Source organism: Neohortaea acidophila, assembly GCF_010093505.1.
Source record: "Neohortaea acidophila strain CBS 113389 unplaced genomic scaffold BDY17scaffold_3, whole genome shotgun sequence".
Lineage (NCBI taxonomy): Eukaryota > Fungi > Ascomycota > Dothideomycetes > Mycosphaerellales > Teratosphaeriaceae > Neohortaea > Neohortaea acidophila.
Window position 1 is genome coordinate 352,548 of NW_022985512.1, and position 26,941 is coordinate 379,488.

Below are 26,941 nucleotides of genomic sequence, written 5' to 3' on the forward strand. Positions count from 1 at the left end.
CCCACAGTCTGCTCCCTCTCCAGCACCTCCTCTCCTCTCGCAGTAGGTAATCGCCATGCCATACTCTCAACCCCACTCATCTTCAACTTTAGAGCGGAGTGAGTGAGGTCGAGCTTGGGAGTAGGTGTGGGCACACCTGCGCACTACCCAGCATGGCTGATTCATGGCTGCAGCCTGCTTACCGAGCCTTATCGGACGAATCTCCAGCGGGGGGACGAACACAAGACGCCGGCGTAGAGGAGATTGTTCACGCGACACAACAACCCCCATCAACATGCCTTGCCCCCTCGAGGCCGACAACGCCTTTGGACCGGCCGTGGGCGGAGGCTGTCGCGATGACTTCGACTTCACCCTCTTGTTTGAGCAGTCCTTCTTCCAGTTGGCCCCGTGTGCCCTCCTGCTCCTCCTCGTCCCCATTCGCGCCTCTCAGCTCCGCAAGCAGGGCGTGAAAGTGCTTCGGAATGGCCTGCAAAGCGTCAAGCAGCTGGCCATCTTGCTCCTCGCCTGCACCCAGCTGGCGCTGCTCGTCTTATGGGCTCTAACGCCCATGTATCGCACTAAAGCCTCCATCCCTGCTGCTGTGCTCTCCTTCTTGGCCTCTCTGGCTTTACTGTACCTGTCAGCTTTAGAGCACACTCGCACCGTCCGCCCGAGCTCTCTCATCAACTTCTACGTCCTCTTCTCGCTGCTGTTCGACATTCCTCAGACGAGAACACTATGGCTCCGTCGTGGCCCTCGAGCATTGCCTGCATTGTTCACTGCCGGCGTCGCCGCAAAGGCTGTGGTCCTGTGTCTGGAGGCAAAGACCAAGAGGCGGGCTCTATTCCCCGCATACAAGCTGTACCCACCGGAAGCGCTCGTGAGCCTTTATGACCGCACTTCCATGTGGTGGCTGAACCCCATGTTCTGGTCGGGATACAAGGGAATCCTTTCCATCGATAAGCTCTATCCCATCGATACGGATCTGCACTCTGAGAATGTTGAGTCGTCTTTCCAGCAAAGGCGCGCTAAACGTAAGCTTTCGGTAATTTAGGTGCTATAGTGGGCTGACAGAAGACAGAAACGAAAACCCGCAAGTGGTCCGTATCCTGGGCCGTGTTCCATAGCATCAGGATGACATTCCTCGCCATGGTCGCCCCGAGACTTTGTCTCAGCGCCTTCAAGCTCTGCCAACCTTTGCTCATCAACCGCCTAACCTCGCTCCTGAGCGAGGGCGTACACGGTCAGAATGTCAACTATGGTCGCGGCTTGATCGGAGCTGCAGCCTTGGTCTACATTGGACTTGCCATCACCACCGCTCTTTATCAACGTGCAATGGATCGAATGGTTACGAAGATCAGGGGCATCATCGTATCGACAGTCCACAGCAAGTCGCTGACATTGAGTTCTGCTCAATTAGCAGACAACACTGCCCTGACTCTCATCAGCGCGGACGTCAACAGAATCTGCATGTCCTTGAAGCAGATTGATGTGCTCATTGCCACGCCAATAGAGATTACGGTCGCCATGTACTTGCTCGAGCGCCAGATTGGCGTTGCCTGCGTAGCACCTGTGGCTATCACCGTTGCCACCGCAATCCTCAACTTCTTCAACGTCAACAATGCCATACCCATGCAGAAAGGGTGGCTCAAGGCTGTTTCTGACCGGGTTGCATTTACCTCTTCCGTTCTAGGGTTCCCCAAAAGCTTCAAGATGCTTGGGCTGACGGCCTACTTCACCGATCGCATCCAGAGCATGCGCGTTACCGAGCTTGCGAAGTATGCCCAGTATCGAAAATACATTACTTTTCGCAATCTGTTGGGCGAATTGCCGGACGTCTTCGCTCCGCCATTGACACTCATGATGTTCACTTTGCTGAAGGGCGGACGAGCCTTGAACCCAACGATCGCCTTCACCACACTTGCACTTGTGTCGCTTCTTGCGACACCGATTGAACAGCTCATTCATGGAGTTCCACAGCTGCTGACCGCCCTCGCAAGTCTTGAAAGAGTGGAAAGTTTCCTTCTTCTCGACGAAAGCAGCTGCAGTCGTCTTCTGGAGCCTACCATTCGCCATGAACCGACAGCTTTTGGCAGCGATACTGGAGGCGAAGCTATTGAGCTCAGCGTCCTTGCCCCGACCAAAGCCCCGTCGCACGATTCCCAATATGTGGTACGAATTGAACGTGGCGCAGCCATACTGGGCGCAGAAGGCAAGCACGTGCTCAAGGACATAGATTTGCGACTCATACCCGGCGAATGTCACATGGTCATCGGCCCTGTCGGCAGTGGCAAGTCTACCCTCCTGGCAACCATTATCGGAGACATTGCCCTGTCCAGTGGCCGTCGTGAGGTCCTCGCGGGGATCCAGAGCTTTGCTTTCTGCTCTCAAGATCCGTGGCTGCCCAATGACACTGTCCAAAACTTGATCGTCGGACAATCAGATCTCGACCAAGACTGGTACAACACCGTCACCTCAGCCTGCGCCTTGCGGACAGACATCCGTGCGTTCCCCAACGGAGACAACACGCTCGTCGGCACCAAAGGCGTTTCCCTCAGTGGCGGACAACGCCAGCGCATCGCTATTGCCAGGGCATTGTACGCTCGAAAGCAGGTCCTGGTTGCGGATGACGTACTCTCCGGCTTGGACGCAGGTACTTCGCGGCAAGTTTTTACCCAGGTTTTCGGGGCCCGTGGGCTGTGCAAATCGCAAGGGATGACTGTCGTGCTGGCAACGCATGCTCAGAAGTACCTACCAGAGGCCGATTACATTGTTGCCCTTGGCGAAGAAGGCAACATCGTCGAACAGGGAACGTGGAGGAGCTTGAATGCCACTCGCGGTTATGTCCACAAACTCAGTGTCAAGGGAACTCTATCCGAAAGTGACGAGGAGTCCGATGAGCCTCCTACTACAATGACGACTCTTCCGACAGCGCCGGCGAAAGTGCCAATCACACAAGCAGACCTTGCCCGGAAGACCGGCGACGTGAGTGTGTACAGATACTACTTACGATCTATTGGCCCCACACTGGGATCGACGGTAGGAATCTGCGCCGTGCTGTTTGCCTTTGCAACCCGATTTCCTGGCATTTGGGTCAAATTCTGGAGCGAAGCGGAAGTCTCGAGTCGTCATCCACAGCCTCTTGGTTTCTGGCTTGGGGTTGCTTTCTCGCTCGCCGGCCTCGCGATGGCTTCCAGCGGCCTGCAGATGTGGGCAATGCTAGTGTGGTCTGTTCCCAGGAGTAGCGCACGGCTCCACAAGCAGCTCCTTGACGCGGTCATGCACGCCAAGTATTCCTTCTTCGTCAACACGGACGCCGGCGTCACCTTGAACCGATTCTCCAACGACATGGCTCTTATTGAAGGGGAGCTTGTCGGGGCGGTGTTGATGTTCGTGCCTGCCTTTTGCATGCTTCTTGCAAGCGGAGCAATCATTGTATCTGGCGCTCAGTACGCTGCGGCAACAATGCCGTTCATTCTCCTCGCGCTATACGGCATCCAACGAGTGTATCTTCGTACTTCTCGGCAATTACGATTCCTTGAGCTGGAAGCACAGGCACCACTACTCACACATTGCTCCGAGACGCTCGCCGGAGTCGTGACGATCCGAGCATTTGGCTGGCAACATCAATCGCATCAGCGATGCCTGAGTCTGCTGGACAAGTCGCAACGCGCCTACTACTTGATGCTCTGCATTCAGCGATGGCTGACCCTGATATTGAATTTCATCACGGCTGCCGTCGCGATCATTGTGGTCTCCATGGCCATGACGCTACCATCAACATCCAGCGCCGGGTCCATTGGTGTCGCATTGTTGTCTGTTCTGAGCTTTACCTTCTACATGAGCTTCACTGTCAAAGCCTGGACGGCCCTGGAGACGTCGTTGGGCGCGGTGGCGAGATGCAAGAATTTTGAAGCTACTACCGAGTCGGAAGACCGGGCGGAAGAATGCCACGTCCCTGACTCGACATGGCCTGCCAATGGCGATGTTGTCATCAAGAATCTCAACGCATCTTACAACGAGGATAACCAGCAGGTGCTGAAAGACATCTCATTGTCGATCAAAGCGGGCGAGAAAGTCGGCATCTGCGGTCGCTCGGGAAGCGGCAAGAGTAGTCTGCTCCTGACCCTCTTCCGCCTGCTGGATTACTCCTCCGGCAGCATTGCGGTCGATGGTCTGGACCTATCCACCGTCCCTCGCCAAACAATCCGACAATCATTCGCAGCTCTGCCACAAGAAGCGCTAGTATTCCCCGGCACGCTCCACGCCAACCTCGATCCCTTGGGAAAGACAGACATCGCAGAAGCCGAGCTCGCACTGCAGAAAGTCGGCCTCTTCGACCTCGTCAGCCAACGCGGCGGGCTAGACGTCGAAATGGCGTCTCTCGGATTGTCACAAGGGCAGCTGCAGCTCTTCGCCGTGGCGCGGGCACTGGTGCGGAAGTCGAAGCTGCTCGTCGTGGATGAAATGACGAGCTCGGTGGACGCGGTGACGGAGGAGAAGATGACGCGGCTGATTCGCGAGGAGTTTCGTGAGAGCACTGTTATTGCTGTTGCGCATCGACTGACGACAATTGTGGAGTTTGATAAGATTGTAGTTATGGATGCTGGGAGGGTGGTGGAGAGTGGATCGCCGCGGGAGCTTTTGGGTAGGCAGGGTGGTGCTTTCAAGGCGATGTGGGAGAAGGGTGAACAGCAGTGAATTTGGAGGCAATGTTTTCATGTGTCTTGGGGGAGGTTATGTAGCCTTGATTGGCTTCGTTAGGAGCTCCGTATATCCTCGCCATTCGAGCTGCTTACTCCAACACTTAGCTTCTACTGTCACGTCGACCTGTCTGCATCGACTCCCTCGCGAACGCCACATCTTTGAGAGTCCTTTTGGTGCCCAGTGCAATTCATTTCGTCAACATGAACGCAGACCATATCCAGGCAAACTACGCCCAAAACGCCTCCACCTACGACCAATTCGCCTCCCTACCGCTAGGCAAACTCGAACAGCAGCTGTTCGACCTGTCAATCAAGGATTGCGCCGGCCTCAAAGTTCTGGATCTAGGTGGCGGCACCGGTGCGCGCGCTCGCGACGCTTTGAAAGCCGGCGCTGAAGCGGTCGATGTTGTGGACATTTCGCCTGAAATGATGCAGCTTGGGCAAGCGCAAGAAGCTTCCCTCGGGAGGGAGAGGATTAGATGGTTTCACGGCGATGCTTCTCAGTCTCTCGATCATCTTGGTTTAGCTCCGTATGATCTGGTCATTGCCAACGGCGTCTTCGACCACGCACATAATGTCGAGGAACTGGACATGATGTGGCGCAACGCAGCGGCGTATCTCAAGCCTGGCGGACGGGTGCTTGCGAATAGAAACAACCCCTACTCGCGAGCGGCGTCGAGTGGGAAGTATGGTGTGCAGCTCGGCGGGTTTCAACCGTTTGCTGGCGGGTTTGCGTATCGATATCGCATGTTGACCGAGCCGGTGTTGGAGTTTGAGTCGCTGGCGTTAGACGCGTATTACGATGGGTCGATGGAGGTTGCTGGAAAGTACTTTGAGGCGTTTACGAATGTGCGCTGGGAGGAGACGCCGGTTGTTAGAGGAGATCGGGAGTTCTGGGAGGAGTATTTGCAGGATCCGATACTGTATATCTTCACGGCTACGAAGCGGCATGAGACCACGGCTTGAACGATAGCTCAGCCCAGCCTGTCCTTCTCCTCCTGCACAATCTTCGGCACCTCCTCTTCAATACTCACCCGATGAGGCTTCCATCCGAGCAACTTGCTGGCACGCTCCGCCTTCCCTCGGGAGTTCAGACCCCACGAAAGGGCCTGGAAATCGGCAATGTCAAAGGCCTCTTTCTGGTCCATTTGATACTCCTTCCAGTCCTTCCCAATATACCCCTTCTCCGCTGCCGTCTTTGCAATCAACTTCGACAGATCGGCCCAGACGTGCTCGCCATGCTCGGCGAGATAGTAGCCCTTGGCACCCCAGAGTTCTGCGTCGAGTTTCTTCGCCACAGCCGCTTCAACGAGAAGGACGAAGAGATCCGAAAGGTCGTGGACGTGCACATTGTTCCAACGTGCCTTGCCGTTCCCAGTAATCGGTGCATACCCCTTCTGAAGCACGACCTTGGTAAGCTCGTAAGCCTGCCGACTGCGTCCGGAGATTGGGCCTCGCCCTTTGCCGTAAATGGTAGGAGGACAGACGATAGCCGTCTTGACCGAGTCCGCATACTTAACGCCAGCCTCAAGGACAATCTTGTCGACATTACGATGAAAAGCCTCGTCCGGCAAATTCGTCAATTCCTCCACGCCACTCCAATCATCAAACTCCTTCTCATCCCACTCGCCAAACCGCTCATCCCGGGAATCAAAATAGGTCAAAATCCCAGTCCCGCCCGTATGCAACCAAAAGCCAGGATTCTCCTTCGAATGCCCCTCCGCGAGGCCCTTGGCAATGGCCTTCGCCGCGCCCTCATGGTCCGATGCGTCGGCGGCGTGCAGTACGATGTCCGCTTTGCGCGCCTCGGCTTCTAGGATTTCGCTGTTGTCTAGGTCGCCTAGGACGATGCGGACGTTGGGGTACGCGGCTTTGACTTTGTCGCCTTTCTCCTGCGTGCGGGCGAGCGCGGCGTACGAGTAGTCCGGGTGGGCCTGGTGGAGGACGTGCAGGGCGTCGCCCGCGATGTAGCCTGTCACGCCGGTGCTGCTTTCGTTAGGCTGGGTGTGCTTTAGGGCCTGGTTACTTGACTTACATGAAGATTTTGGGAGGCATATTGGAAAGTAGAGTGCGCGATATTGATGAGTGAAATATGCAACTTAATCGTTGAGGGATGGTGGTTCTGTATGGAAGTCGGACGAATTGCAAGATGGAGACGTCATGTCTCCATCCGCTCTTCTTGCCCAATTCCGCCCGTCTGGTCTCTGTTGAACTTCTCGGTTTATACGATTTATTCTCGATCCTGGGATCAGCGGGCATGAGGATAGCAACACTGTGCACATCTACATAAACAAAATCATATAAGTCATCAATTGCCATCAAAAGCTTTCCATCACACTCTTTCCGGCAAAACCAAAGACCAACACCTCTCCCATCCTCCTAAGCCTCCTTCACCGCCTTCTCCCCCTCCCCCTCTTGCTGAACTGTGTGCTTCTCAATCCGATCCCACTCCTCCCGGTCGCCCGGGGCATCAATTTCATTCCCCGTATACTCAGGAATGGCTTCGTCTTCAATCTCCTCGGCGAGGAAGAGGTTCAGCAGCAAAGAGAGAATGCCCGTGACGGCGAAGCCCGTTTCCATAACGAGCACGATGGCGTTGAAGAAGCCTTGCAGAGCGTGGTTGTTGCCGTTGTAGGTGAAGACGAAGGAGAACCAGTTGGGGACGAGAGTGGCCTGTAGACCCCATCTGTTAGTATGTATCCGTAACGAGAACATAGAAGTGTTGTGTCGAGAGGCACGGAAGGACTCACGCCGAAACCTGGAGCCAGTGCGGCTGTCAGGATGAACCTCGTTCTGCGCGTGAATGGGACGGTGCCGATGATGCGGATACCCGACACTGCCACTGCGGCGAACAGGAAGGTTGTCATGCCACCGAGGACTGGGCTGGGAATTGCTATTGCGACCAATCAGTAGGAGCTTTGTGTGGGTGAGGAAGAGGTATGCCATACCGACGAGCGCGGCGGCAAACTTGGCCACGATTCCCATCAACAGGAGCCAAAGACAGCAGCAGTAGCCAGCCTTGCGATTCGCGCAGCGAGTGAGGGCAATGACACCGTTGTTTTGGGCGAAGGTGCTCATGGGCGTGATGGTGGCCAGGCTGTGAGTGGGGTTGTCAGTGTCACCTCTCCCATTGTCGTGGAAACGCGGTAGCAGGCAAGGCTTACCCAGCCAAGATACCATTCAGTCCATCAGCGAGCACGCCACCTTGAATTCGGCTGTCGAATAGAGGTCCATCAACCTCGAGTCTCGAAACATCGCAGGTGGCCGTGATGTCGCCGATTGCTGTTCATCATGTCAGCTAGCACATTCGAGCATGCGATGTAAAACAGCGAGACTCACCCTCCATAGGAAGTACAGTATACACGGCAAGCAAAGGCAACACTATGGGACCATAGACACTCAAAGGAAACGTATGCACCCAAATGAAGCTGCCACCCGGCGCAGAGTCGATTCCAGACTTGTCAAAGTAGCCGCAAGCAGCGGCAACGATGCAGCCCATAAGAAGTCCTGCAAGATAAATCAGCGAAATGCTTGCAATTGCGTGGAATTTGATGCATACCTAGAGCAACGGCACAGCTCTTCATGATGGGAGCCCCGAAGCGCTCGACCAAGATGATGGTGAAGAAGACGAGAAAGCCAAGGCCGAGGAATTGTGCGCTTCCCCATGGCGCGGCGCGTGGAGCACCGACGAACGGACATCTAGAGGGCATTAGTTGAAGGGCAGAATCGAGAAGTGATATGAGAGGGGAACTCACAGACGGTATGGTCCGGTGGTCAAAAGCTCCGAGCAAGTGCCCGAGCCTCCAGCCCAATCTTTGAGACCAGATGAGATGAGGGAGACGCCGATGAGGAGCACTGTAGGGCCGGTCACAATGGGTGGGAAGATCTGTTGGACCTTGTGAGTATCATATGAATGTCGAGGATGTAAGGTAGCCAGCGTACCTTTTTCAGAACCTTTGTCGGAGCAAAAGACAACGCAACTTCGAATAGAGCACAGCAACAGGACGTCCCAATGATAGCACCATAGCCTTGCGGGCAGGGCAATTTGGTGCCGTCTGCGGCCGACGGACAATATCCCGTCGAGTACATCTGAGCCAGCGCGCCGGTAGCAACGGGGATGATGGCAAAAGACGTTCCGACGACGGAAATCAGCCCTGTTCCGACGTAGTATGGGGTGCCGATGATGTGGAAGCGGGTGATTTGGATGGCGGAGAGGACGCCGCAGACGATGAGAGAGGTGCTGACGAGATACGTCTGCAGGTCGCCGGTCAAGTTGGCGGCGCCGGCGAGGATGATGGGAGGGGTGACGATGCCCGCGACTAGGAGTGTTCACGTCAGTCGGGGACCCAGCTTCGGATCAATCTCTCACTCACGCATAGCCAATGCATGCTGAAACCCAAGCAACAACGCCAAAAGCACGGGCATGGAATCGTTCAAGCCAAAAAAGGGCGCGGCCCTGCGCTCATGCTTCATAAAGGGGATGTTAGGGGTGAACAAGAAGGCATAATCGTAATTGCCCACGAGTCCATCCTTGGTGGTGAATGCTCGCGCGATGCGTCTGCCCTTGTCCTTCCAGGTTTTCTTTGGACTATGGTCGGGGCCAATACGATCGGGCGAGTCGTCTTTGACGTCCGTAGAGGTCGACATGGTAGTGGTTTCCTTCGTGAGGTTGTTTCCTCAGGGCGAGGGTTGCGAGAAACGCCAGTCGTGGGCTCGGTTGTAAATATACCGCATGTGTTGCAGTTGGAGCGGCTTGGAAAGGGGTGGCCGTAGCGTGTCAGGAAGCTGCGTTGACGCCTAGACAGAGCGGAGTGTGGCGATATATGAATCACAAAAGGCCAGAGATAAGGCGATGGGGAAGGGAGATGTACTTTGAAGATCGATATGCACGAAAGGGCCGCGAGAGGTGTTGTACGGCTCGAACTGCTCGCGTGATGTTACCCCCTCCGTGCCGGCATCGAGGGCGCGATCGAGACCGTTGCCACTCATGCACCACTTATCTCCATTCATGCACGGCAACGCTGCTTTTCAGCCTCCGCCGAGTGGACGGCGCCGCGTTGCTTATCAGGAGTGCGCGGGAGATGGCCGCTCTGGAGCTCCGTCCTCACGCCGCCGGCCAGCTCCGACTTCCGCCTTCCTTATCGACCACGGCTTGGCGGACACGACCAGCATGCATCCTTTTCGATCATCTGCCATGCAACAGAAAACTTGCCTGTTGGAACAATGAACGTGATCAATTACACAGTAAAGGCCTGCTATTGGGCTCAACTACAAACCGTCCGCTGAAAGCATTGAACAGTCAGACCAAACAACCATCCTTCAATACATTCCCGCCATTGCCGATTCCAATGCTCACATCAATCCAAGCCATCCACACCCCGTTATCCTACAACAAGTCCATCAACTTGTAACCCGCAAACTTGACCAGATGAGCACCGCTATGTTGACGACCCGCCAACAGGCCCATGATCTCGATACGACCTCTGCGGCTGCTGTGAACGCTGTGCTTCCGACGGCCAGCCTTGATATTGTGGCGTCTGCTGCTGCTGCTCGCGATATTGCGGAACAGCTTGCTGGACCGACGTAGCAGCTGATGGGGCTTGCTGGCGCTGCTGCTGTAGCACCGGTCCTTGAGGTGGGTATTGCTGCTGCGCCGGTTGCGATTGTGCCTGCGCTTGCTGTCGTTGAACCTGCTGCTGCTGCTGCTGCTGCTGCTGTTGCTGCTGCGGAGGCCAAGCACCCGGAGCCTGTTGCCCCGGTCTCGAAGCAGGAGCACCAAGTTGTTCAAACAGCGGTAATGCTCTCTCCGCCGCATCCTCCCTCGCCTGCCCAAGCCGAAGCCCGTCGTACCAGAAGCGAGCATCAACACGTGTATTGAGGACGTCGACGGCGGCGCTCCATGCTGTTCGACCCCCTGGGAAACGTAAGTCAGAAGGCTGGGAAACCCCCTGGGGTCGATACGGAGTCGGGTTTGATCATCCCGTCTATCTCACCTCGTCGGTCCGAAAATACTTCGTATTGAGGTAGGCGAACACCGTGTGTGCGACAGAGGTCTGTACAACGAGTGAGTGGCGCTGTTTGTAAGCACTCTTGCTCGGAACGGAGTCACCTACTGTTGAGTTGGACTTCGTACGGGCCCGCTGCTTTCGGCTGAGAACTGGACCCCGGCGTCGACGACATTCCTGCAGCCTCGTCGACTTGGCGTCAAAGGAATGCGCGTGATCCCACACAAGCGAGTAGCAGAACTCCGAGACGGCAATATAGTCCAAAAGGCGAATGCTTGCAAAAGTAATCAACAAGAAAAAGCCGAAATGCTAACCTCCTTCAGCAGCAGCAGGCGCAGCAGAGAGAAAAGAGCGTGCAAGCATCGATCAAAAAGCAGTAAAAGAGATGGGCCTCCCTTATATAATACTCACCGCAAATGGCACGCTCCGCTTGTCCACTCGCCGCCTCACTTGCAAGCCGGCAGCCGATGCCATTCGCTGGCATCAGGAGAGGTGCATGTCACCGTTGACCATGTGCAGCGCTATGAGTGAGACAAAAAGACATTCCCGACGCTGAGGCAAAGAGGCAAAAATGAGACTCTGACGACGACGACGACAACAACCAGCACCAGCAAATACGTGGGAAGCCCGATGAATACGGCTACGACAAAGTCCGAGGGAGCCAGAGCGGGAGGACGTCAATTTTTCGGCATTTTAACGCAGGTCGTCCACAAAGGAAGATCCCTGCATGACAGCACCCCAACAGCACGAGCAAAAGAAAAGAGACGAGGGAAAAAGGTGCGCAGCATGTGCAGCAGCCCAACGCTAAGCATAAATTTCTTAACGCAGGCAGCAATGAATGCCGGCCAGCAGCGACGGGCACGAGGTATCTTGGGCCGCAAAGACAATCGCGTTGACGAATCGCTCTACGCCAGCGTGAGCATCGCCGGTTGTCAGCGTGAAGCATGAAGAGAGATCGACGAGAGTGTCCAGTCCGCCTTACTGTTAGCTCTGCATTGATTTGCAGCGACGGGGTCTGGTTGCGTTGCAGCAAGTACCAGGTCCAAGCTGCAGTTGACACGTAGGCGTGCGTAGATGGGGTGATCCAATGACGTGCGGATGCATTGGGTGCTGGCTCCACTCGCTCGCGCTGCGCGTTTACTAGTATGGTGATTGTGTGATGGTTGAAGGAGTGATAAGAATAGCAGACAGCAGAGGCTTGCTATCGTGATAATAAGGGGGCGTTGTCGCGTCATGACATGAACTTCGTAGGTCAACGTAGCAATACCAAAGCCGAAAGGACGTCGCTCGGCCCATGTCTCCAAGCACGAGCACCCACAGCACGGTGCGTGCGACAGCCCAAGCGCTGTCATCTGTCTCCGCTGCAGCCGTTATGAAACATTGCAAACGCATTGCTCCGCTGGAATCACAAAGCGCGAAGCGCAGAATGCAGAGATGAGACACGCAGTGTGACGGTCATGCGTCATGTCACGAATGCCCATCGATCAAAAGATTAAATCAATAGTGCCACGAAGTGCAGTCACATGCAACAACAGTCGTCAAGTCGTCCTCTTCGCGTGTCTCGTCAGACCAGCGTGCCCGCCCCGTCCGCCATCCCAATCCGAAGTCGGTGGCCTGCTTCGATCAATCGAGTGGTTTTCCTTCCGGTTGAACATGTCGCCAATCAGCTTCTTTGGGCTGATGTAGTCCAGCTCCATCGAGCCCTTTGGAAGGGGCACGAGCAGCTGCCTCTCGGTCCTGGAATGGAAGCGTGACCGAATCGCATCGTCAACGAGAGCCATCAGCCCAGTTGCGACGACAACATCCGAGACATCTTTCATGGAGCGGAGGATGTTGTCGTCTTCGATGCGCAAGGAACAAGGTGGAATCCAGCCGCCTTTGTCTTGCTCTTCTTCGGTTTGTCGCGGAGTGAGGGCAGTGGGTACAATCTTGGCGAGCACGCTCTCGCATCCGTCTCTTTTCAGTTGGAAGGAGGTTTCTTTGGCGTGACTGAGCTTCTTCACCACCCGCTTCCACGTGTAGTGGACGCCCCAGTACTCGAACTCGTACTTGACAGTGGAAGTGCCTGCGCGCTTGATCTCTACATGAGCGTAGTTCGAAAATTCCAGCTTGACGATGTGGCTGGATGAAAGCTCTTGGTTGTTGGAATCCTGTCCTGCGGATACTGGCCGAGCTTCTTCATTCAGATCCATGGAGTGCATAGAGCCATAGCCAGAATCATGCCGCGCGAGACCGGCGAGATTGGGACTTGTGGAACTCTTGCTGTCGGGTTTGGGCCGCATACTATTCAGCGCATTGCTGAGTGATCGCTGAAACCCGGGCCGTTTGTGGGTTGCTGGTTTTCGGGAAGAGTGGCACACTTCGCGGCCGGAATCCCTACAATATCGTCGCAGGGAGAACTGGCGGTTCTTGAGGTCATGCATGCGCAAGTGGAACAGGGTCATCTCGAGTCGCTTTGCTCCAACATGCAGTCCCGTATCAATTCTTAAATTCATGTTGCCATCGAGGGTCGTGTCGTCATGATGGATGATTAAGCGTCTGCTTGAGGGGAAGAGTTCCGAGAAGTCTGCCGGAGTAGCCTCGAGCACGTTTGATGCGCCCACACGAGGTTGCGCTGCAAAGTCGGGGACATCGTATTCGGTTGTCTGTTTCACCGGCTCTGCCTCGCTTTCGACCGTCGATGCATATGTTTCTTGTGAAGATCGGGGGCTTTCTTGCATGTCTCGGTCGTCAAAGTATCGCCCCTTGCTGGCGTGATTGTTTTGGCGACTGTGAGGGGGCAGTGGTGGTGGTTGAGGGAGATGGCTCGACTGACTGAGCACATGGCGCTGTATTCGGTGTGCTTGAGGCTCGGAGTAATGATGGATTTGAGGTCTAGGAGGCTGATGGGAATACGCGGAGTGCATGTCGACCATTTCCCGCCGGTGATGGAGCTGCATGTCGTAGGTAGGCGGGAAGCGGAAGGCTTCGCTAGAGATATACCGGCTTCGACGACGTTCTGGAAACAGGTTTGGGTGTTGTACGACGTGAGGCTCGCAGCACAGAACGTCGATCTCTTGCCTTCCAACACAGCCGATCGGAGCCGTTGTCCTCTCTTATGTATAGTGATCCCAAGGTCCGAGGCATTCACCATTCGCCTCATAAGCCCGGAAGCACAGCCATGTTGAGAAATGATTGCCTCCGCAGCGTTGCACCCTCACGTCGTAAGTCGCACGCAGGGGGAAGCGTGGGAGAGAGGGCAGTGCGTAAGCGGCAGCAACCAGGAGTGGATGTACATGAGTACAAGAAGGAGGAGTACTGTACTGTACGCGGTATACGCCGGAAACGGGAGGTGATCAGGCGGTGTGGAGGCGCGAGCAGCAACGCGATTGGAAGTGGGCCCGGCACGCTCGGCCCTTGCGGCCAACCGTTGTTGGTCAAGGCGGGACGAACCTTCAAGTTGTTCCCCGATTGGTTGGAAATTCTCCGACTGCATGTCCTCACGGACGGAAGCATCGCTCTCGGATTCCGCATAACCGTTTGAAGCCGAACCTATCGCTCTCGCCATAGCACTCGGTATTCTTCGCCTGCGCGGCTTGTAGTTTTCAACTCAACACCTGTCGCCGAAACGCCGAACTACTCATGTCTCAAACAGGTATCTGCTGCCGTGGTTGTTGAGTAATGGTCGGCGAAGTAGGTAGCCTTTACAACTCTTCGTTCATCCTGGTCTGATGACGACCTGTGATTATCTCCGTCATCGAATAGGGATCGGAGCAGGCCTACTCTGAACAATCGAAAGGCCGACGTATCCAGGCGCAAGCTGAGACCAAAGTCCAAGGCAGCGTATCACGACGAAAGCAACTCGCTGCATGGAGGTTCGCGATAAGATCTACACGAATGCCATTTGCGGCTTTTTGTCTTTTTATGTCTCTCCTCGAAGGGCTCTAAGTATCTGGATATCTCCCAACCCTCATCTGCATCCAGCGAGGAAGGACGGAATGGTCCCCGTATGGCTGCCCGAAGCGGCCTGCGACTGGAGTATGACGGCAGCACTGAAGATCGTCGACCAGTCTGCAGACTCTGCCCACCTATAGCATCCTCTCACGGCAACACCAACATTCGTCTTCAATCAAGCGTCGTCTTCGAGGATCGCCCACTTGGTTGCGCGCATGGTGGTTGCACGAAGCATCCCTCCACGGAGTGAAGGGCGCTCAATCCCCGACCGTTTGGCTGGCCTCTTCGCCATCGGTAGGAGACTGCTCCTCAGTCGCCTTTGGCTCCATGGTAGCCTGATGGACAGCCTCCACTGGCGTATTATCGTCCGTAAGCGGACTGTCTCCCTCCTCGGCCGCATGTGGGGCGTTTGGCTTGAGCGTATCGGTTCGCAGCATGCTAGGCCGATTTCTTTCTTCTGCACTCTGCACATCCGTTTCATTTTCACCTTCGTCTTTGAGAGCGGTCACTTGCCTGCCCAGCGGTGGCGGCGCTGGTTCCGACGACGGCCCCTGCTCCTCCTCCTCTGCTTCCTCTTGGATGATATTCTCTTTTGATGCGGAGAGGTCACTCCTCGTATGTCTATGCCTCTTTGTTGTATCGCCAATCCCAATCGTGTCATTGCCACCCGCCGCTGCCTCCGTCTTCTCCTCTTCACCCCTCTGCAGCACCCGCGTAATCGGATCCGACACCACTTCCCGCGCATGCGGCGTCTCCGGCTCGTACCCCTCCGCCTCCGCAGGAATCGTGTAATTCTCCGGCTCAATAATGCCATACCCATCGCACACCGTCTTGAAGAACACGTACAAGCCCGTCTTATTCTCCACGCGCCAGAACATCTCGCGATGCTGGAACCACGCGTGCGCGTAGATTCTGTACACCCGGCGGAAAATATTCTTGATCTCTTTCATCTGGTTGAGCAGGTGCTTGTCGTTGCCCATCAGATTGCCGCCCGTGCCTGAGCCCAGTCCCAGACGCGACGGGAAGAGCTTGGAGGATGCGAGGCTGTTGGATGCCCAGTCGAGGGTGTGGCAGCAGTAATCCACCGCCGCGCAGGATTTCGGGGGGTCGTGGACGGCGCAGAGGTACTGCCATTCGCTGGCGCGCATTTCAGGGCACGAGGTTGAGGAGCAAGGCGGGTCGTCGGCGAAGAGGGCGACGATGATGGCGTTTGTTTTCTGGATGAGGAAGCGGCCGAGTTCGTAGAGCCAGATGTCGCGGGAGGTGTTGGGCGGTGGGGTGGTGAGTTTCTGCGCAATATCGGCGTCGATGGGTTGGACGGTGTCGCTGTCGGGGGGATGGGTGTAGTGCCAGTGGAGGGCTTTGAGGTGTTCGGTCAGTTGAAAGGCGGAGTCGATCTGGTGGGCATTAGCCATTGACATTCTGGTTGTGAGAGCTTCGCCGTACATCATGCAGTTCTACCAAAGGAGGCCCTTCTGCCATATCCTCCGCTTTTGTCCCCGGTCGTATCCTCCTCGCCGCGCCGGTGTCGAGGCTGTGGACTCCTGGAAACTTTCCATGTTCCTCGTAAAGGGACACGCCAGGGGATGTCGGGCCTATCTGGTCTTCTGCGATGGGCGGTGGGGATGGAAGTCGAGGAGAAGAGGAAGGCGACTGAGTCGCTGCCATCGCGAAGCCGCCAGACTGCTCTGGTGTACTAGATTTGGTCAACGCACACGAGAACGCAAGTCTGGGAATGTTTCGTTGTATGCAAGCGCCGCGGAGACGCAGGGACCGTGCATCGCGGCGGAATTGGCCGAAAGCTTGAGGATATCTCTTGACCTGACGACATCAGACACTTATTGAACACTCGTCAAGGTCGGAAAACATTATTCATCATGGAAGGAGATGAAGATGACGGGCCACCGATGCTGGTCGAGGCGAATGGAAGCCTTGATCCTGCAGGAGAGAGGCTGAATGGTAGCATCGAAGATGTCAAGCCCATCAAAGTCCCCATTACAATCATCACAGGTGGGTTACAACACTCGTTACAACTAGCACGCACTCGACTCGATGTCTGAAGACTTGATCGAAGAATTTTGATTACTTCCAGTCCGACGATCATGCAAAGAAATTCAACTGATCCCCAACCTACAGGCTACCTAGGAGCCGGCAAAACCACCCTGCTCAACTACATCCTAACAGCCCGGCACGGCAAGAAAATCGCCGTCATCCTCAACGAATTCGGCAACACCGCCAACATCCCCGAGGTGAAGAAATCGCTCACGGTAAACGAAGGCGCCGACGCCGCGACCGAATGGCTCGACCTCGCCAACGGCTGCATCTGCTGCTCCGTCAAGGACTCCGGCGTGAACGCTATCGAAGCCCTCATGGAGCGCCGCGGGGCCTTTGATTACATTCTACTGGAGACGACGGGGCTGGCGGATCCGGGGAATTTGGCGCCGCTGTTTTGGGTGGATGAGGGTTTGGGGAGTACGATTTATTTGGATGGGATTGTGACGCTCGTTGATGCGAAGAATGTGGTGAGGTGTTTGGATGAGCCGGTGGGGGAGGAGGTTGCTGAGGAGCACGCGCATGGGGAGCAGGCGTTGCTGTCGATTGCGCATTTGCAGATCAGTCATGCGGATGTGGTGGTGATGAATAAGGCGGATTTGGTGGATGAAGAGGAATTGAGGGCGGCGGAGCAAAGGGTCAGATCGATCAATGCGCTTGCAAAGGTGGTGATTACAGATCACAGCAAGGTCCCGCAACTGGAGGGCGTGGTGTTGGACCTGCACGCGTATGACAATGTCACGGCCGAGGATCTCGATTTCGCGAGCAAGGGTCACAGCCATTTGGATCCGGCCATTGGAAGCGTCAGCTTGTCATTTGGGCGGTTGCGGGATGTCGATAGACTGGATAAATGGCTGCGCTCCGTGCTTTGGGAGGGACAGATACCTGGGGCGGGGAAGCAGCTTGATGGGGAGATCTATCGAATCAAAGGCCGCATACCGCTAATCACCGGAGAGTTGAAGATGCTGCAAGGTGTTCGTGAGATTTTCGAATTGATCGACGCCGTCGACTCGGGCGAGGGAGAGGTCGAGGAGGGCAAGATTGTCATTATTGGCCGGAACATCGCCGACGCAGCAACGACCGCCGCCTTTCAAAGCAGTCTCGACAAATCTCTCGCTGCATGAAAGACATATCAGTCCTTCAATGCAAAGCTCTCAACCGCTTTCGGAACGCCATTGACGACACTTGCATCTCGGTGGAAGATGCACATCATGCCGAAATCCCCCACGCCAACCAGCCACGTTCCATCAGGGCTCCACGCCATTTGTGAAGTGGCGAAGTGCTGCCTCGATGAGAGATTCGTCTTGGGAGTGATGGTGTGATGTGGTTTGAGCGGCAAGAAAGGATCGCTTAGCGCGTACTTTCGCTCCGGGGCACCAGAGTTGGAAGTCGAGGAAGGCATGGCTGAAACGCACATTAGCATCGCACTTGGGATGGAAGAGGACATCGCCCACTCACGCGTAGCACCCCCGGCCCCATCACTGCTTGCAAAGCTCTCCACCTTTACACCACCTCTCAAGTCATCCAACCGACTCAAATTCTCCGAGCTCACTCCGCTCTTCGGCTTGCGGCGGCGCTTCTTCGGCTTCTCCTCTCCAATATCCCACCCCTCCTCCAATTTCTGCAAATCCCAGAAGAAGTACTTAGATTCCTGATTGCCCATGCAGAGGATGGGGCGCATCGCGGGCGTATGCAGCAGGCCAAAGCGGAAGTAGAAGCGATCCGAATGTGGCATTGAGAAGGTTAGGAGACGCTGGAAGCCTGTGGATCGCGAGGAGTGGGGAAAGGAGGAGCGAGTGTGGACGTCTGGGGAGGGGATGGGAGGTGCGGAGGGAGGGGGTTCATTCGGATCGAAGCCGTCGATTTTCCAGAGGAGGATCTCGTTGCTTTGCTTGTCGTTTTGGACGCGCGAGGCCTTGGAGATAATCAGGTCGCCGTAGAATTGCACGCAGTCGACGTAGTTGTGGTGGACTTCGGTAGAGTGGAAGTGCGGGTAGTAGATGATTTTGGGCTCCTTGCGTTCGTTGGAGTCGTCATTGGACCTCTCGAGTTCTTCTAACGAGGGAACTGCCCAGAGACACACGGCCGTGTCCAGACCACCCGATAGCATCCATCGTCCGTTTGGGTGAAGACGCAAGGCGAGGATGGGTTGCCTGTGGCCCTCGCCACAGAACATGGCCACACATGGTTGGTCTTGATACTTTGGATGCAGGTTCCATAACCGGATGGTGTAGTCTTCCGAGCATGAAGCCAGCAGGTCAGTGGAGAGGGGAGAAATGGCAAGGTCGTTGATGCCTTTTCCATGGCCTGGAATGGAACGGACTGCTTCGCCGGATTCAATGTCTAATATGCGGATCTGCTTCGGCTTTTCTCCAGCGATGCATAGCAGTGGCTTGTGCGTGATCGAGTCTTTTGTCCAGACGACGCTGTTGACGGAGGAGTCGACCTGGAGTAGTTTTAGCAAATGCTCTGAAATAGTAAGTTGAAGATACTGACATCTTCGTCTTTGAACCACCTCAATAATTCGTAAGGCTGGTCGCCGCTCAATGTTGGGCGGCAAACGAAAACCTGATCACGGTGAGCAGCTGTTTGATCTCTCGGACTCCATGCACAGACTTACGTCTCTTCCGCCTACGACGGCAAAGATCTGATCGTTGTCCGTCGTGGCATATGGGTAGAATTTGACATCATGAAGACACTGGTCTGCGTGGACGGTCAGCACGTGCTTGATGATCACGTGGGCGACATACTCTTCGCAAGCTTTGCGCAGCAGTGCAGTGTCGGAAAGACATCGGTGGGCGGCATGCTGCGGTGACAACCAGGGAAGATCACGCAGAACGAATGAAGAGGGGAGGCCGGTCGCTTGTCATCGACGATTGCATCGTGAGGAGGGGTTTAGGCTTGCGGGAGTCGCCTTTCTGTGCTGCACAAGCAGGGATGCAGCAGCTGCGTGAGTTTGCGTTGTTGAGGAATGCTTTGATGTTGCGAGGGGCTGACCAGGCTGTCGTTGGGTGGATGTTGATGGATGGGCGTCGCGTGGATGACGCGATCCTGTGTCGTTTCTGCTTTGGCCCCGTCTCGCGGCTCTCACACGGGCGTGGTGGCTGGCAACACGCGCCAGAGATGGAAGCTGTCGCAACGCCGAGTGGAGACGTGCATGCATATGGCGTCGTCGGGGCGGGTGTGGTCGCTCGCCCTCCGCGCCTTCCTGCCAATTAGACTTTCCTTGACACGGCCGAGGTGGCCCAAGCGTGACGTCTTTGCCTGCAAACTCGCTGCTCCCTCGCTCACTCTTCACGGACATTACTCCGGCGTGTCAATGTATCGCCTTCTCATGTCCACGCAAGCGCTTCATCTCTCCATCAACGGCCTGCTCATCGCATCACGCTCTGCCCAGCACCCGGCATCGTGCTGACGGCCGTCTCGCCCATTCGCCCCGACGCAGTCAGCGCATAGTACACCGCTCTTCGCCATTTCAACCACCCGCCATCATCGTGACCATCCTTCCTCTGCTTGATTCCATCACTGAGGGTCAATCTCGAGACACCGGCTTCGAGTATCCTCTCATCATCCAACACATCGCAACCGCAGCGCCGGAAATCTAGAGCGACGCTGGCCATTGATTGATCCATCGCTCTTCGCTACACCCCACGCGGCCTGGAATGCGGTCTTAGACGCCTCATACCGTACCGGGCCGCCCGACTGTCGTGTGGTGCCTTTGCGCCACTCCACAATGGACACCACCTTCATCTCCATCCACAGTACGCCCATGTTCATCTCCGCAACCATAGATCTCTACTGATCATTCCATAGGCCTCGAGCACGATGCGCGCATTCTCTACACCTCCGACTCCATCATCGACATCCTCGGCTACACCCCCGATGATGTCGTCAATCGTTCGGCATGGGAGTTCTTCCACGAAGAGGAGCTCCCTTACGTCCGCGAATTCCACCGAAAGAGAGTGTCTCAAGACAAGGCGGCCGTGTTGGCGTACTGCAGCGTGAAGAATGCCGAGGGACAGTGGATTGGCTGCGAGTGCTGCTTCACCATCGTTTACGACGTGATGGTGGTGTGCACAAGTGTCTACAAGCGGAGCGTAAACAGCCAGAGTGAGTCGCCACTGGAATCCCATACCCGTCTCAATCGCTAATGATCGTGCAGAACGAGCGCTGGAGGCACCTATTGTGCGGCAAATATTCACATCGTCGCCGGCAGACCCGCGCTACCACATGTTGTCGCATATGTCGGCCAAATTCGCGCAACCTGCCAAGTTTCAGCTCCACGAACCCCGTGCCGCGTTGTTTCTCAACCGCTTCACGAGAACGCTCACCATCATGTATGCGACCAGTGGCATTCAAGAAATCCTTGGCATCCCCTCCGCCAATCTTCGCGGCCGGAGCTTCTATTACTGCATCGCGGAGAATTGCCTTGCCGATGCCATCAAATGTCTGGAGAGTGCGAAGAGCAACGATTCCATCGCATACCTACGCTTCTGGTTTCGAGACCCTCGGCAAGATGATTCCTCTGCGCCCTCTAATAACGACAGCGACGAGGATATGACCGAGATTGAAGAGCTCACTGCCACCGATACGAGCGTTGACGACGAGTCAACAGCGCGGGGCAGCGAAGGCTCGCCTCCAAGCGAGAGTCCGGCCGTCGGCCGAGCCCCAACCGCAATGGAGGTGGATGACGAGATGTTGAAGCCCGAGTCGAGCAACTCCCCCGACGAAAGCAACAGAGACACCCACGAAGCAATCTTTGGCGACACTCTACTCGCCGAATCCTCATCATCCTCCATGGCGGCATCGCCAGAGATCAACCCGCGCGGTTCAAGCGAGCCCGTCGAATTAGAAGCCGTCATCTCCTGCACCTCGGACGGCCTGGTGGTATGTCTGCGCAAAGCAAGACCCATGATCCCCCATCCGACCTCACATCGTCCATCTAAACCCGTCTACGCCGACGGCCTCTTCGCCGCCCCGTGGGCCAGCGATCCCATCATCCCACCCATCGAGTCCCGACCAGGCCATGGCTTCGGCACTACCTTCGCCCCGTCTCTCAGCCCACAAGGCGCGCAGCACAACAACCTCTCCCCGACCCGAAGTCCGTTCGATCACAGCGACTTCATGGGCGCCATTCGCGATCAAGCCATCTTTGCCTGGGGTGTTACGGGCATTAATGGTGCCCTGGCGGATGTTGGGGCGCGGGCAGCCCGTCGGCGCCGCTACGCCGGAGCAGGGCTATCCGGTCTGGGCCAGCGATCCGCAGCGCTTGGGCAAGGGTCTGCATAGCGGTAAGGGATGAAGCTTGCTGTGCGAGCGAGACTCGACTGGCCCACACAACTCGGCACAATCAAGGACCCCGCTTCACTGCAGCTTCGAAGGCGAGTCGTGCAGAATATAGCCGTTGCAATGGTTGTAGGGGAATGCCTCAGCTGAGATGTTGAAAGCCCGCGCTGAGCAGTCCGCCAAAGATCGGGTACGGGATGGACAGGCATCCGCATGCCTGGGAGGAAAAATGGAGAATGGTATTGGCTATGTTGAGGAGACTCTTCTGGCCGAGTTACGTCCCGTTGAAAAGCGGTGGGAATAGACATTGGGTATAGCAAGGCCCTTTTCTTCGGAGGAATGAGAATGTCCGGACGAAACTGGCTTCATGTCATGAGATAATGGATAATGTAATTCCATTCTGAAAGAGAACATTTATGAGAACGTCTTTTGCTTGACTCGATGAATATTCATGCTCTCATGCTTGTGATTTTTTATGTTCACTGTTCGGCGAGGCATGTGCCATGTCGTAGTCTAGTCGGTGTCGTGTCCACCTTATTCGACGCCAATTGCCATGCATTAAATGATTCTGCTCAATCTGACGTACGACAACACCGCCTCCCACCTTGTGTGCCATTTTTTTACCGTCTTTACGCCAACAGAGAGCGATATCTGCCATGGGGCGTCCCCGGTCGCGTTAGAATAGCGGATATAATGCATCTATGCTGGGCGGTATTAAAGTTTCGGCCGGATGGTCTAGTCGTATGATTGTCGCTTCGGGCTCTTCAGTTCTCCGCCGTAAATGGCGGAACGAATGTGACAGGTCCCGGGGTAAGTTCTCATAACCCCTTTAAGTTAGAGAGTCAAACTTGAACCCGCCGCTAACCCTAATCCAGTTCAAATCCCGGTTCGGCCCGATTAGGTTTAGCGCTCAACCCTAATCTTGGTTCAGCTTTTTTGGGCTAAATTTGGTGTCTTTAAGGCTCGCTTTTGCCGCTTTGGGTAATTTGCGGAGACAACCTTCCCTTTTTGATCGGGAGCCTACGCATTATCCTGCCTTTGTTCTACGATACATAACGTACATCAGTATCTGGACCGAGTGGCGCGGAAGCATTGGGAATGGCAGAGGCATTGAAGGATCGGGACATAATTCGCTACGTTGCGCACATAGACAACAGTTGGAAGCCGGGTCGATGATTCAAGATCAAGACCATGAGGGAAGATTGTGAATACTGTTTTCATTGCTTTTGCCTCGATTATCGCTCAAGACGGTGACCAAGAGAAGCCCCTCTGCCCAATATCCTTCTCGTCTTACGAACCGTCAACAAGAAGACGTCTGTTCGACGGGATGAGTACACTCGGAATACCTGCCCCAATCGTTCCAGCGCGTTCCACCTCATCCGTCCAACTCCATTCCTCCTCGATCCACATCATCACATCAAGCATCCAACGCAGCCTCATCCTCATCGCTCGAGCTGCTTTTGCTGACGCTGATGATGGTGCCTGGAAGATACGTCTTGACCACGATCTGGTACAGCGTACGGTAGGTCGCCGTGTTCATGCTGTCCAGGATGCGCTCGACACTTTTCACACTTGGCTGAGTCTGCCCCTCCACCGTCTCGTCAACTGGAGCTGCTTTGACGAGGGCTTTCTTGTACACCACTGCTTGAAGGTACATCTTCTCGCCGGGGTTTTCGATGAGCGTGTCACCATCTTCGGCGTCGACCTTCGCGGCGTAGTCCAACACCACACGCTTCATCAACGCGGCGTGCTTCTTGAGCATAGTCTCGATCAGTTGCTGTCCCTCCCCATCCACCATTCCGGGTTTGCGAACTTTGCGAGCTTTGGGACCAATGGTAGTGTTACGATTGGCCGCGGCGAGAGCCTCGATCGCACGGGACTGGGCGTTGATGGCGGACGTCAGGAGACCAAGGCGGTTGTAGATGACTGCTTGGCCGGCTGATATTTCGTTCAGATCGATGGACGGCCAGTTTTTGTCGAGTGTGAGGTTGCCAGCGTGGAAGATGTCGTTGTTGCCCTCATCGGCGCCTGGGCTCGACGATTCGGAAGCGGTGCTGCCTTCGATACTTCCTGGGGCGCGCAAGGGGGGGCTGTCTCTCCCGGCGGATGCACGAGGAGTCTCTGGTGCGATCTGGGCACGAGGAGACGACATGGTTGGTTGTGTTGAGGCACTCTCAGAGGGAGGGTCGGAGATGGACGGACTCCTGAGAGGGGAGTTGTGTTGATGGTTGGACAGTGTCTGGGCGAGTGGAAGGAGAAGTTCAGGAGAAAGGTGGGAAGAGAGGCGAAGGGTATGGATTCGAAGAGAGGTGAAGGAAGCATGGAAGTGAATTGCGGGAGCTTGTGGAAGATTCGCGCTGTGCATGGAAAGCAAACGCTGCAACCGCGATTTCTGGCCAGATCATTCACACAAACCGCCACCAGGACACGAACAACCACACATCTTTCCAGGATTAACGCCACATCTCCGTTTGCCTCAAGCGTGACGTTGGCTCGCGTTACACAGACATCTGGCCGGTGCCTGTCGATCTTCACGACGACACTTTCTCGACCCTTCTTCCTACACTTCGTCTAATCCCAACCACACACCATCTCCAGAGTCATCGTTCTGGTGATCAGTGTAAACACGGTTGCGAGCCTCAGGATGGCACCACCACCGCCCCCTCTGCCGACCGACTTCAGCAAGCGAACCACTTTCAAAGATGAGTTGGCCAGACTTCGTCAACTCCCGAAAGATAAGCAGGCGGAGGTGATCGCTGGTATCGAGAGAGATTCTGCGGAGTTCCTCGGGTCTCGTCCTCATCCGTCGGTAACACAGCAAGGAGGACATCTCGACTTCAAGATATACGAGGACGATGAAACTGCCGCGGAACATGCGGGAGTGAGTCTGCCCTACCATTGTTGTGATTCTGCTTTTTATTGCTAATCCTACCAGTCGCTGGAGGCAACGAAGATGGAAGCAGAGCACGAAGGTCGCCGAAACCTGCGCAAGATGGGCTTCAAAGTCGTGGTCAACAAGACGGCCAACCCGCAGTCCGTCCCCGGCAGACCTGGAGTCATCACTGGAGCCGGCGCCGACGCTCCTCTGACCAGCGATCCTCGCTTCAAGAAACGGGCGGACTACGGGATCATCAAGTTCGGTGCTGGTCCGGACCCTCCTCTTACGTCTGGCCCGCGCTTCAAAAACATGGCTCTGCTGGGTGAACTGACTTTCGGCTCCGTGAAGCCGGATGTTCTCTGAAGCAGTCAAACACGCCTTGACCTGCGGCCTAAGTGTCTCCACCAAGCTCGGTGCAATTGTGTGGTGTCGGGACCTAGCAGAGAACGCTGCAGTATGGGCTGAAAAGTGGCGCTGGATGGAGGAGCATAAACCAAAGCATGGAGAGAGCGTTCGCGTACCTTCCAATACGAAGTCCGATGACATGGTGATGTGAGGTGGGTATGCTTTCACTATAGTGAAATCCGAAAGACGTTAGGCAGTCTCATGGTCTACATGACATTCAGTCCCGCGGATATGTCTCTTCTATAGTCACGTGACGTTGGCGAAACAATGCCTAATTCGACCCCACTCTCGAAAGCGTAAGGTAGCTCCCACCTTCTGTTCTTGCGGTATTAATTGATGTGCAAACGAAAGATGCGAGGGTCAGGGCTTCATACAAGTATTTGAGATTCAACCGTGGCGAATTCTGGCGAGATCTCCGCCTCTGCACCTCACATTGCTGATGCGAAATACCTTGAACTCATCCACAAACCATCTCTTCATCCGATTACTGTCCGCACATCCATCTGGACTCATCCATCAACGGACTAGCACCTTCACAATCCCACGGTACAGCATCATAATCATCCATCGCCTCCGCAGAACCATGTCAACCTTCACCTTCAGCGACCTCTCCTGGATAACGCGCGACCAGCTCGCGACCCTCATTAAAGAGCAAAAACCCGGCCTAACCGTCATCGACGTGCGCGACAACGACTTCATCGGCGGCCACATCCAGCAGTGCCTCAACGTGCCCGTGCACACCCACGACTTCCGCATGCCGGAGCTGGTGCGCACGCTGCGCGACCAGGACACGGTGGTGTTCCACTGCGCGCTGTCGCAGCAGCGGGGGCCGGGCAGTGCGTTGCGGTATCTGCGGGAGCGAGAGCGGATGAGCGAGAAGGGGGAGGTGGGGATTCGGAAGGATGGGGCGGATTTGGCGGGCGTGCAGAAGGTGTATGTGCTGGATGGGGGGTTTGTGAAGTGGCAGGAGAAGTGAGTGGGGAGTCTTTCATTTCTCGATCCTGGATGCTGATGGTTTATTTCAATTCTAGGTACGGAGAGGATCCGGGTCTTACGGAGGGCTATGTGAAGGACTTGTGGGCTTCGGGGTATTGATGAAACGGGCTACAGAACACGGCGATGGCGCATGTGCGTGATGCACTCGTTCCATGCAGCTTGCTGGCCATTCTGCGAGTGGCTCTTGGTCTATTGCTCACGAAAGCTCTACTCTCCCAACGATCAGCCTCCGACTCCGATGAATATCTACTTTACCTGCCGCTACGAGCATGGCGGAACTTGTAGGCTACCATCCTTTGAACCTGGTTTCGTCTGACATCAGAAAGTCGTCTCATTGCAGAATGAGGAGACCATTGCGCCGGGCCTTCCCTGACGAAAGTCGATTCGTAGACATACCAAGTTTGATCCTTCGGTCCAGCATCATCCCTGCTGCGAGCTCTTTGCAGGATACTGTAATTGAAGGATCCGTGCGGCTGTAAGTAACTTTCCGCAGCCTTGTGCAGCCTGAACCTTCCCACTGCACCTGCTCGACGACAACTTCGGACAATACATCCCGGCGAGCCTCCAGGATACATTCAGTCTCGAATCCAGCATTTATTTCCATGCTGCGAGCGGAACTCGGCACATGCCCTTCAAGTATTGCGAAATAGCGCCTACTTCCACCTACTACAGGCTTGGCGGGGATTGCGACATCGCGGCTT

The 26,941-nt window shown here is 55.5% G+C and overlaps 14 protein-coding genes across 14 annotated transcripts; 7 read left to right on the top strand and 7 right to left on the bottom strand.

The window, feature by feature from the left end:
- The first annotated feature begins 140 nt into the window (after nucleotides 1–140).
- Nucleotides 141–4,783, top strand: BDY17DRAFT_292740 (putative ABC transporter). Its single transcript, XM_033732884.1, has 2 exons — nucleotides 141–1,013; nucleotides 1,061–4,783. Exons 1-2 carry the CDS (start codon nucleotides 164–166, stop codon nucleotides 4,678–4,680), a joined length of 4,470 nt encoding a protein of 1,489 aa, XP_033591571.1. The 5' UTR covers nucleotides 141–163; the 3' UTR covers nucleotides 4,681–4,783.
- Nucleotides 4,784–4,886: 103 nt separating this feature from the next.
- On the top strand, nucleotides 4,887–5,651 carry BDY17DRAFT_321885 (methyltransferas-like protein; the record flags this gene model as incomplete). Its single annotated transcript, XM_033736712.1, has 1 exon — nucleotides 4,887–5,651. The coding sequence occupies one exon, from the start codon at nucleotides 4,887–4,889 to the stop codon at nucleotides 5,649–5,651; it is 765 nt and encodes a 254-aa protein (XP_033591572.1).
- BDY17DRAFT_95008 (uncharacterized protein) lies at nucleotides 5,431–6,812 on the bottom strand. Its single transcript, XM_033738864.1, has 2 exons — nucleotides 6,721–6,812; nucleotides 5,431–6,671 (listed from the first exon to the last, which is right to left on the bottom strand). Exons 1-2 carry the CDS (start codon nucleotides 6,738–6,740, stop codon nucleotides 5,660–5,662), a joined length of 1,032 nt encoding a protein of 343 aa, XP_033591573.1. The 5' UTR covers nucleotides 6,741–6,812; the 3' UTR covers nucleotides 5,431–5,659.
- Nucleotides 6,813–6,887: 75 nt separating this feature from the next.
- Nucleotides 6,888–9,734, bottom strand: BDY17DRAFT_262667 (permease family-domain-containing protein). Its single transcript, XM_033731865.1, has 9 exons — nucleotides 9,059–9,734; nucleotides 8,628–9,004; nucleotides 8,441–8,571; nucleotides 8,245–8,384; nucleotides 8,025–8,192; nucleotides 7,850–7,967; nucleotides 7,634–7,782; nucleotides 7,436–7,578; nucleotides 6,888–7,358 (listed from the first exon to the last, which is right to left on the bottom strand). Exons 1-9 carry the CDS (start codon nucleotides 9,330–9,332, stop codon nucleotides 7,065–7,067), a joined length of 1,794 nt encoding a protein of 597 aa, XP_033591574.1. The 5' UTR covers nucleotides 9,333–9,734; the 3' UTR covers nucleotides 6,888–7,064.
- A 46-nt stretch (nucleotides 9,735–9,780) lies between these two features.
- Nucleotides 9,781–11,066, bottom strand: BDY17DRAFT_292744 (uncharacterized protein). Its single transcript, XM_033732885.1, has 3 exons — nucleotides 10,799–11,066; nucleotides 10,679–10,738; nucleotides 9,781–10,599 (listed from the first exon to the last, which is right to left on the bottom strand). The coding sequence occupies exons 1-3, from the start codon at nucleotides 10,863–10,865 to the stop codon at nucleotides 10,124–10,126; spliced, it is 603 nt and encodes a 200-aa protein (XP_033591575.1). The 5' UTR covers nucleotides 10,866–11,066; the 3' UTR covers nucleotides 9,781–10,123.
- Nucleotides 11,067–12,333: 1,267 nt separating this feature from the next.
- BDY17DRAFT_240461 (uncharacterized protein) lies at nucleotides 12,334–13,431 on the bottom strand (the record flags this gene model as incomplete). Its single annotated transcript, XM_033730361.1, has 1 exon — nucleotides 12,334–13,431. A coding segment is annotated over one exon (1,098 nt), but the record flags the coding sequence as incomplete, so codon positions are not given.
- Nucleotides 13,432–14,554: 1,123 nt separating this feature from the next.
- Nucleotides 14,555–16,357, bottom strand: BDY17DRAFT_277237 (Mob1/phocein). Its single transcript, XM_033732000.1, has 2 exons — nucleotides 16,070–16,357; nucleotides 14,555–16,020 (listed from the first exon to the last, which is right to left on the bottom strand). Exons 1-2 carry the CDS (start codon nucleotides 16,289–16,291, stop codon nucleotides 14,881–14,883), a joined length of 1,362 nt encoding a protein of 453 aa, XP_033591577.1. The 5' UTR covers nucleotides 16,292–16,357; the 3' UTR covers nucleotides 14,555–14,880.
- A 143-nt stretch (nucleotides 16,358–16,500) lies between these two features.
- Nucleotides 16,501–17,799, top strand: BDY17DRAFT_321891 (CobW/HypB/UreG, nucleotide-binding domain-containing protein; the record flags this gene model as incomplete). The annotated part of the gene is made up of 2 exons (XM_033736713.1): nucleotides 16,501–16,633; nucleotides 16,760–17,799. 2 exons carry the CDS (start codon nucleotides 16,501–16,503, stop codon nucleotides 17,797–17,799), a joined length of 1,173 nt encoding a protein of 390 aa, XP_033591578.1.
- On the bottom strand, nucleotides 17,733–19,590 carry BDY17DRAFT_95150 (WD40-repeat-containing domain protein). Its single transcript, XM_033738865.1, has 4 exons — nucleotides 19,426–19,590; nucleotides 19,296–19,378; nucleotides 19,172–19,243; nucleotides 17,733–19,121 (listed from the first exon to the last, which is right to left on the bottom strand). Exons 1-4 carry the CDS (start codon nucleotides 19,478–19,480, stop codon nucleotides 17,808–17,810), a joined length of 1,524 nt encoding a protein of 507 aa, XP_033591579.1. The 5' UTR covers nucleotides 19,481–19,590; the 3' UTR covers nucleotides 17,733–17,807.
- Nucleotides 19,591–20,408: 818 nt separating this feature from the next.
- BDY17DRAFT_321893 (uncharacterized protein) lies at nucleotides 20,409–21,964 on the top strand (the record flags this gene model as incomplete). Its single annotated transcript, XM_033736714.1, has 3 exons — nucleotides 20,409–20,436; nucleotides 20,489–20,785; nucleotides 20,838–21,964. 3 exons carry the CDS (start codon nucleotides 20,409–20,411, stop codon nucleotides 21,962–21,964), a joined length of 1,452 nt encoding a protein of 483 aa, XP_033591580.1.
- Nucleotides 21,965–22,391: 427 nt separating this feature from the next.
- Nucleotides 22,392–22,858, top strand: BDY17DRAFT_292755 (uncharacterized protein). Its single transcript, XM_033732886.1, has one exon. It carries the CDS (start codon nucleotides 22,403–22,405, stop codon nucleotides 22,706–22,708), a length of 306 nt encoding a protein of 101 aa, XP_033591581.1. The 5' UTR covers nucleotides 22,392–22,402; the 3' UTR covers nucleotides 22,709–22,858.
- A 218-nt stretch (nucleotides 22,859–23,076) lies between these two features.
- BDY17DRAFT_95207 (uncharacterized protein) lies at nucleotides 23,077–24,424 on the bottom strand. Its single transcript, XM_033738866.1, has one exon. The coding sequence runs from the start codon at nucleotides 24,324–24,326 to the stop codon at nucleotides 23,379–23,381; it is 948 nt and encodes a 315-aa protein (XP_033591582.1). The 5' UTR covers nucleotides 24,327–24,424; the 3' UTR covers nucleotides 23,077–23,378.
- A 181-nt stretch (nucleotides 24,425–24,605) lies between these two features.
- On the top strand, nucleotides 24,606–25,202 carry BDY17DRAFT_321895 (uncharacterized protein; the record flags this gene model as incomplete). Its single annotated transcript, XM_033736715.1, has 2 exons — nucleotides 24,606–24,842; nucleotides 24,897–25,202. 2 exons carry the CDS (start codon nucleotides 24,606–24,608, stop codon nucleotides 25,200–25,202), a joined length of 543 nt encoding a protein of 180 aa, XP_033591583.1.
- Nucleotides 25,203–25,555: 353 nt separating this feature from the next.
- BDY17DRAFT_292759 (Rhodanese-like domain-containing protein) lies at nucleotides 25,556–26,832 on the top strand. The gene is made up of 3 exons (XM_033732887.1): nucleotides 25,556–26,216; nucleotides 26,276–26,540; nucleotides 26,635–26,832. The coding sequence occupies exons 1-2, from the start codon at nucleotides 25,684–25,686 to the stop codon at nucleotides 26,337–26,339; spliced, it is 597 nt and encodes a 198-aa protein (XP_033591584.1). The 5' UTR covers nucleotides 25,556–25,683; the 3' UTR covers nucleotides 26,340–26,540; nucleotides 26,635–26,832.
- The last annotated feature ends 109 nt before the right edge of the window (nucleotides 26,833–26,941 follow it).

Bases quoted from the DNA above. Each gene is read 5' to 3' on its own strand.
- BDY17DRAFT_95207 (XM_033738866.1), bottom strand. From the start codon at position 24,326: ATGCACAGCGCGAATCTTCCACAAGCTCCCGCAATTCACTTCCATGCT.
- BDY17DRAFT_95150 (XM_033738865.1), bottom strand. From the start codon at position 19,480: ATGCCGCCCACCGATGTCTTTCCGACACTGCACTGCTGCGCAAAGCTT. The intron at 19,244-19,295 runs GTAAGTCTGTGC...CACCGTGATCAG, and splicing joins CCGTCGTAGGCGGAAGAGAC to GTTTTCGTTTGCCGCCCAAC. The intron at 19,122-19,171 runs GTCAGTATCTTC...AAACTACTCCAG, and splicing joins GGTGGTTCAAAGACGAAGAT to GTCGACTCCTCCGTCAACAG.
- BDY17DRAFT_292755 (XM_033732886.1), top strand. From the start codon at position 22,403: ATGAATATTCATGCTCTCATGCTTGTGATTTTTTATGTTCACTGTTCG.
- BDY17DRAFT_95008 (XM_033738864.1), bottom strand. From the start codon at position 6,740: ATGCCTCCCAAAATCTTCAT. The intron at 6,672-6,720 runs GTAAGTCAAGTA...TAACGAAAGCAG, and splicing joins ATGCCTCCCAAAATCTTCAT to CACCGGCGTGACAGGCTACA.
- BDY17DRAFT_292744 (XM_033732885.1), bottom strand. From the start codon at position 10,865: ATGTCGTCGACGCCGGGGTCCAGTTCTCAGCCGAAAGCAGCGGGCCCG. The intron at 10,739-10,798 runs GTAGGTGACTCC...CTCGTTGTACAG, and splicing joins GTACGAAGTCCAACTCAACA to ACCTCTGTCGCACACACGGT. The intron at 10,600-10,678 runs GTGAGATAGACG...TACGTTTCCCAG, and splicing joins AGTATTTTCGGACCGACGAG to GGGGTCGAACAGCATGGAGC.
- BDY17DRAFT_292740 (XM_033732884.1), top strand. From the start codon at position 164: ATGGCTGCAGCCTGCTTACCGAGCCTTATCGGACGAATCTCCAGCGGG. The intron at 1,014-1,060 runs GTAAGCTTTCGG...GACAGAAGACAG, and splicing joins CCAGCAAAGGCGCGCTAAAC to AAACGAAAACCCGCAAGTGG.
- BDY17DRAFT_277237 (XM_033732000.1), bottom strand. From the start codon at position 16,291: ATGGCAGCGACTCAGTCGCCTTCCTCTTCTCCTCGACTTCCATCCCCA. The intron at 16,021-16,069 runs GTACGGCGAAGC...AATGCCCACCAG, and splicing joins CTTTGGTAGAACTGCATGAT to ATCGACTCCGCCTTTCAACT.
- BDY17DRAFT_262667 (XM_033731865.1), bottom strand. From the start codon at position 9,332: ATGTCGACCTCTACGGACGTCAAAGACGACTCGCCCGATCGTATTGGC. The intron at 8,193-8,244 runs GTATGCATCAAA...TTTATCTTGCAG, and splicing joins GAGCTGTGCCGTTGCTCTAG to GACTTCTTATGGGCTGCATC. The intron at 7,968-8,024 runs GTGAGTCTCGCT...CATGATGAACAG, and splicing joins TACTGTACTTCCTATGGAGG to CAATCGGCGACATCACGGCC.
- BDY17DRAFT_292759 (XM_033732887.1), top strand. From the start codon at position 25,684: ATGCGAAATACCTTGAACTCATCCACAAACCATCTCTTCATCCGATTA. The intron at 26,217-26,275 runs GTGAGTGGGGAG...TTTCAATTCTAG, and splicing joins TTTGTGAAGTGGCAGGAGAA to GTACGGAGAGGATCCGGGTC.